Genomic DNA, 7,648 nt, shown 5'->3' with positions numbered 1-7,648 from the left:
GTCATTTCGGGTCCATTTCGGGTCAGTCGGGTGATTTTCGGGTCACTTTCGAGTTTCTGTCTCAATAAATCGGGTTTCGGGTTGGGTCGGGTTTGGGGTCGTGTCTGATATTTCCACCCCTATAGATGATGTAAAAAGAGAGAAGTCTTCTTAGAAAGTGAACTAGTTGTGTTAAATGAATTTTCAACTAGGCTCGGCATAATTTTTTGACAGAAGTGGTCAAGGAGAATATTTAATTATAATTTATAAATAGAAAAAATCATGTATAAAGAGATAAATAAAAAGACAAATGATATTAATGTCTATAAAATATACTATTATTTACACATATGAGATTATTATTATTATTTTTTTTTAACGTAGGAACCCGCAGCCGCTACCCTTCGGGTGCGCACTGGATAAACCCACGAGCTCACGCAATAGCCTGCAAACTACGTGAACCAAGGTAAACCGCACCTAAGCGCGACAGGCTTATTTTAAGATTGATTTTTGTCCCATGCTCTCTGCGAGTACGAGATTTTTCGACTATGAAAGTAATTAAATGAGACATATAAACAAAATTTAAGTTTTATGAAAATAATTAACTTAGTATTGAAGGGATTCTACATACAAGTTTCATATTGATAAAAGTAAGTTAGTTTTATAAAATTCTCATTTTAATTGTAGTATCAGAATATCAGTCATGATTTTTTAGTTATCATAAATAATATTTTTGAATTTTCAAATACATATATATAATTAATTGTGTACGTTGTAGAACGACCCTGATATAAGCTGACTCTAATTTTTGAAAAGTCGTCAAGCAATATTCTAATATGATAAATATAAATTAAAATTATTCAATTTTATAATTTATTCATTGATTCAAATATTTTATCATTAATAGATATCTGTAATTATGTTTACTGACATAGTGTTTTTAAGGTCATTCCAACTAATATGTATTATATTTATTATTTTAATGATATAATTGAAAATTCAATCGCATAGATGCAATTCCATTTGCTCCAAAATGATGTTGCAAATGAGGTTGCAGAAATTGCAAGTTGTATTTTTGTTAATAATCTGAAAAAAAAATGTATTTTTAAAAATGTTCAAGTTGACAATATTTTTGTAAATAATTTGTAAAAAATTGGTATATTTACAAATATTCCAAAAAGATAAATATATAAATTTTCATATATTTTAGTAAGTTAAATCATTTTTTTCAATAAAATCAATACTCTATAATTTAAATATATATAAAAAAGATTATATTATGATATTTTAATATAAATTTAACATTTGTGCAATCAAATCATTAAAGAATAATTATTATATAATGATTATAAGCCGCGCATAAATTCTATTTTCTTCATATAAATATTGCTCACGCATACATACATATATGTTATATATGTTTATTATGTTTAAATGTTTAATACAAATTACATCATTTTTATAATTTTATAGATATATCAAATTATGATGTATGAACAAAGAACATTAAAAAAGAATAAAATAATTTGCACGTTAGCAACATAAAATTTGTTATGATCATAAAGTAACATTCTTTATGTTTACGAGATTTCATTATATGCACAATCCGTGTATTTATATTAAACAAGACCTTTCACTTATGAAATTAGATCGGACAATTCTCTGCAATGGGATAAGATATTTTTATTGAGATTTTTGAGTTATAAAATTCTATGATATGATTCAAATTTTTTAAACGAGCTTTTTGAGTTATATGAAAACTTCATACCAAAAGATACTCCAAATAGTTTACTATACCGAACAAAAGTAGATAGTAATTTGCTCATTCATTTATAATAAAAAAAATAATATATAAAGATTTCACAGCGATAACTTGTTATAATTATAGATTGTTTCAGTTTTTAAGATACCGATCACAATGTTATGTAATAAGTAATCATCATCTATGAGTATTCCATTTCTTCTAATTTGTATTTTGTATTGATTTAGTAATATGTATTATTCTGTTTTTGCCTCAAAAATCTTACATCAACCAGATCTATTTTTAACCGTAAAAAACATGTTATTTATGTGTTCCGAACGAAAACAAATAAAATTATTCATATTTATTTGAAATAATCGTCTTCCCATTCACAATCTATGAACAAAACCGGAAAATTAAATAATTTTTCATATTTAGTTGCATGTATAATCGTAAAGATCTCATTAATACTGGCTGCGAATAAAGACAAAATTAACAATAAAAAATTATCATAACCGTAAATATATCTTAACTAAAAATCTGTGAACAAATAGATACAAATTCAATAATAATGGCAAAAAAAAAAAAGAACCAAAAAAAATACGTGGCACATCATAGGGGCCGTTTGGGCAATCTTAAAAAAATGATTCATTGAATTAAAAGTGAGAAGTATATAAGGTAATAAAGTGTTTGGAAAAAAAACTCAGGGGCAACAAAGGGAAAGGGAAACAATCAGTTTCATTCCCTTGTTGTTTGTTTGATGAAATTTGTCATTCCCTTTCTCTTCTTTTGGTTTTAGGTTTACCCTAAATGCCTCATAATCCATTCCCCACCCCCCACCAGGTATTTCATTTCCCTTTTCTGAATCTTTTTTTATTTTCATTTATAATTTGTTTTAGAAATCATTAATATTAAAAAATAATATGTAAAATATTCTTGAAGATCAAAAATAAATTTTAATATAGTTTTTACATATTAAAAATAATTTTAATATAATTTATAAGTCATGATATTTATAAAATTAATGAAATTTTTAAATAATAAAATATGTCAAATTATAAACATAAATATATTTTACTCTTGAGAAATTATTTAATATTTAAAAATCAAATATAAGGATAATCATATAATTTTTCATTCCGTTTCCGGATCAAAACCAAACAGGTAATACAATTCAGCATCATTCCTTTCCTTTCTCTTCGTTTCCCTTTCTGAATTCCATTCCATTTTATTAGGTCGAACCAAACGGCCCCTCAAAGTAATAAAGTGTTTGGAAAAAAAATCTAAAATAATAAAGTGTTTGGAAAAGAAGCAAAAGCTGAGAGAACCTAGCATTCTTAGCTTTTTTAAAAATATTTCTATTTATTTACACAAACGAGTCAAGAGTAGCAGAGCATTACCATAATCTTACAAGTCGCTTTATTTACAAACCGCAAACAAAGACAAATCTAAGAAAAAAGGAAAAAAGAAAATTACAAAAAAAGAAAAATTATGCATAATTAAAAGCAAAACTTCCTTGCTAAGGAAGATCACCATCAGTTCACAAATTGGCAACTACTATGGATATGCCCGCTTCATCAGTTTGCAACACAAAGTGACACAATAGAAGCACTAATTTATACCAAACCTGTTTACTCTTAATAACCCCTTAATTTCCTTTAAACACCTTTTACGATTGACTTGCCAGCTTGCTCTTAATTCAAATATGAAAAATGCTTGATGCACATAATTGTGTACAAAAACATGTACATAATGACATGTGGCAGATTTTAATTGGATGGCCCCCCTGCACTTACACCAACCACATCATTATGTACAAATTTTCTGTATCCAATTATGTGCACCTAGCGCTACTCTTCAAATATATTTGTCTGGATTTAAAGCTCAAACTTTAAATCATTTTTAATATTATATCATTATTTTTTTATCTATATAACAAGTTAGAAACCCGATTTAAAATTAGAAACCAAACTGAAATGAAAAGTTAGGTTGATATATATTTTCAGTGATTTAATCTAAATTTTAAATATAAGTCATAATTTTAAATATTAATCTAAATTTTAAATATTCATCGGGAATTAATAATGAGTATGGCAAGCACTAATTCCATAAGCATCTATTATTATATTTTTGTTAACGTAATCCAAACTGGATTACATAACAATTTGTAAGAGATTACACATTTGGACTCCAAAGGTTCCACAAACGAGAATTGAATAGCCCCATTATGTCCGGCAAGACCTTTCTTGCAAGACCCTTATGGGCTATCTCTGCGTTTGGTCGGATAACAACTTCTGGCTCGTTTTCCGGCGACTTCTCCGACGATATCTCCACAGGTTTCTCTGGGCCCACAACAGCAAAATGGCTCTCGAACCCAGTCATATTTTCAGCTCCTTTTTCCACCGGAGAAGTTTCAGGCAGAACAGCGGATTTCCCGGCGAGTTGTCGACGACCCGTTTTTCCCTTCTTCTTGACCCGATTGTTCTTCTTGAACTGCTCGTCATTGTTCAAGTGCTCATCGAACGCTTCAATCGCCTGGGTTATGATTTCACGGTTAGCTGACGAGTCCCACTTGTACCAATAGCTGGTATAACAGTTAAAACAGTCGCAATCAAAAGCCGGCGTCTTATGCTTGATTTCCGGCGATACCCTTGTATTGTTTTTCTTGCTTTTTCCGGCGATTTCGCAGACGGCGGTTGCTGATTTCAGTGACCTCGTTATCAGAAAGGACAAGACTTCACGGTCTTCGAGAGAGAGGACTGAAACAAGAACAAGAATGGCCGCCGGTAAGAACTTCAGAACAGCGAGAATGTTGGACGGCGGGGAGGGAGATGGATGGACTTTGCCCTTGCCTTTGTTCTTGAGTTTCATTGTTGTTCTTGAGAAAAGGGTGAAAAAGGGGAGAGAGAGAGATGAAAGATATGAGTGATGAGTGGTGGTGTTTTGGGGTTTTAATATTTTCTTGGGAAGCACGTAGGCGGTCAATCTACCTAAGGCTAAACATTATTTTTCAGATTTTGTAACTCTTAACTATTCTTTTAATATAAAATTAAAAAATGTTAATTACATTTTGTAACTTCTAATTTCAGCTAAAAAATATACAGAGTATTTGTATATTTTTTGTGACATTTTGCTATCTAAACTTTATAGTTCTTGTATTTTGTAATTCTACATATTTTATTGTTAAAAAAATTACTATTAACTTATATATTTATATTTTTATGATTCTGCTTGTCTTATCGTACTTCTAGAAATACATCACATATCTACGAAAAAATATGAAAACAATGTATTTCTTTTCAAGTTTATTCGAACACATCCCAGATAAATAATAATTGAAGAATAAAATATTTTTAAGAAACATGAAAATGATTTATCTGGTGTGTATATTGTGAACTTGAAAAAAAAAACATATTCCCATATATTTTTTTTAAATAAACGACTTGTTTCTGGAAAATAGTTAATACAAATAAAGTCATAAAATATAAATAAATAACATTCACAGTATTTTTAACAAAAAAAGTGAGCTGGGGTTACAAAATGTAAAAATTATAAAATCTGGATAACAAATTGTCAAAAAGAAAAGGTATAGATACACATGGGTGTTTGGAACAAAGTTAGGGGTTATAAACTATAATTAACGCTTATTAAAATAAAACATTGTATATTATTTTTATTATTAAAAAATCATTCAATCTTTTTTATATAAATGCCATAATTTATTACGTATTTGACTGTTTTCGACTATCCATATGATATCTATCCAATGATATCTACACATTTACGCGTTTGGTTGTATTCGATTATTTAATAATATCCGTGTAAATATATATTTCCCTTCCAGATATTGTTACATTATAATTATCCGTCATTGCTTGACTACTATTATAAATTATTATTGTCGCACTTTTGAACAACAACGACTGATAAAATAGAAATATTGTACATAATTAAATTTTGTGTATTATTAATGAAAAAATCATGTAACATATTTATTTCTCTAATTTAAAAAAATATTATTTTATTTCATGCTTGATTATATTTAAATATCTAACGAAATCTCTATGTATATGGTTGGCTATATCGATTTATTAAATAAAATCTGTATATCGATATATTTTTTATCAACGAGTGACGAATAACAATTTAGATATGTTATGATGGTTGGTCGTTGATCGGCTAATATATTAATGAGTAATCAAAGTAACGATCTTATGATGGTTGGTCGTAAAGCAGATGATACTATTAACTAATTAAGAATTTATAGTCATAAATTTATTATATGTATTACATATGTTTGATTGATTTGTCGATGCAGCTAAAATATTTGTTTAAGATAATGTATTATAAATATTTTTATTTTTTATTAGTTGTTTGGAAGACTTCAATTATATTATAACATTTACAAAAATATGCATGTTATATCAACTATTCATATATTGCCGATCTTATGTTGGTGTTAACGAGTAGCTAATATTATGTATTTCATTGTGAGTTATCGATATAAGTCATCAAGATCATACTATGCTGATCCATTTATTAAGTTTAAAACGTAAGTGTTGAACAAGATATGTCTATATGTCTCTATATTAAAAAGATTAATTCGTATTGACAATGTTAAGATTATTTTTTTTGTTTCATGATATTTTTGTACTTAGTTAAAGTGATAGAGCTTGTAGTTAGATTGATAATATTACTATCAGGGTGTTTTTTCTTTCATAATTCACGAGTTACAACAAAGATATCCAAAAAAAAGAAAAATGATTGGTGCACATATGTGACGACCCGTATTTCAGAAATTATTTTATATTTTATATTCACGATTTAAAACATAAAAAAAAGAGGAATAAAATTTTATATTTTATTCTAGTTGATGAGTTTCTAAAATTATTTATTTAATTACTTTCCGAGCCAGTGGGATATCGAATATATTTTATTTAAGTGATTATGTGAGTAATAAAAATTATGTGCAAGTTATGTGAAGTTATGTGATTATGTGATTAATTGTTTGATGTGTTTTATATGTTTGCGCATCATGTGATTTAAATTAGTTCGTGTAATCGATCTTGATTTAGTGAATTTTGATTTTATTATTGTAGATATTCTAAAATTATTTTCTTGGACTAGAATTTTAATTGGTATTTATTTTGTACCAATTACTCTATCAGTTTTATTTTATGTTTTGAATTACTTAAAAATATTTAAGATTTTGCAAATGATTATTTAAATTATTTGCGAATAGAAGGAATATTCAAGCATATGTTTATAAAAGTCATATAATTGTTGTAAAAATATTTTTATCCTAAATTCAGTTTTAATAAAAAAAAAGAAAAAGAAAATAGAAGGGGCTACTAGATTAGTACAAGCACTATAATTAGGAGAACACTCCGAGTAAATAAGGAGAGAATAGTCGGTAGAGTTGGGGAGAGTACAAGGCAAGCTAGGGTTCTCATCTTTTTCATCCAGTTGAGTCGATTCAAGCGAGTGAGAGCTGATTTCGTGTATATCAAACTGTGATGAGGTATATTAGACATGAATTGTGCTTGTTGTGTGTTGTGGATTGAGGCGGAGGCTGAAATCGGTGGTGGGTAATGACGGTGACGCCGCTGATTCGTGGCGGCAAGTGGTGATCGGTGGTCATGGGAGCCGCGATTGACAAGGTGTAGGTTGATGCCGGAGGAATAAGGGAAGCGTCGCCGCGTTTGTATAGGGATGCTTAGCGACGGTAGAGCCAAGTGGGACTCCTACAATGATGAGACAGAACAGGGGAGATGAGATGAGTTAAAGGGGCTGTGTGATTCGAATATTGGGAATCGATCAAGACGTGTATAACAAAGATGATCAGAAGCAATCGAAGGGTGTTGCAAGACGAGTGAAGAATCATTCGAGAAAGCAAAATTATGATGTAGATATATTATTGTTAGAAGC

The 7,648-nt window shown here is 28.8% G+C and overlaps 1 protein-coding gene across 1 annotated transcript; it reads right to left on the bottom strand.

Moving 5' to 3' along the window:
• Positions 1-3,895: 3,895 nt before the first annotated feature.
• On the bottom strand, positions 3,896-4,591 carry LOC108195185 (uncharacterized). Its single transcript, XM_017362137.2, has one exon. The coding sequence runs from the start codon at positions 4,589-4,591 to the stop codon at positions 3,896-3,898; it is 696 nt and encodes a 231-aa protein (XP_017217626.1).
• Positions 4,592-7,648: the final 3,057 nt, after the last annotated feature.

The sequence above is a fragment of the Daucus carota genome, chromosome 7 (genome assembly GCF_001625215.2).
Source record: "Daucus carota subsp. sativus chromosome 7, DH1 v3.0, whole genome shotgun sequence".
NCBI classification, from domain to species: Eukaryota; Viridiplantae; Streptophyta; class Magnoliopsida; order Apiales; family Apiaceae; genus Daucus; species Daucus carota.
This window is presented reverse-complemented; position numbering and strand designations above follow the sequence as displayed.

Bases quoted from the DNA above. Each gene is read 5' to 3' on its own strand.
- LOC108195185 (XM_017362137.2), bottom strand. From the start codon at position 4,591: ATGAAACTCAAGAACAAAGGCAAGGGCAAAGTCCATCCATCTCCCTCC.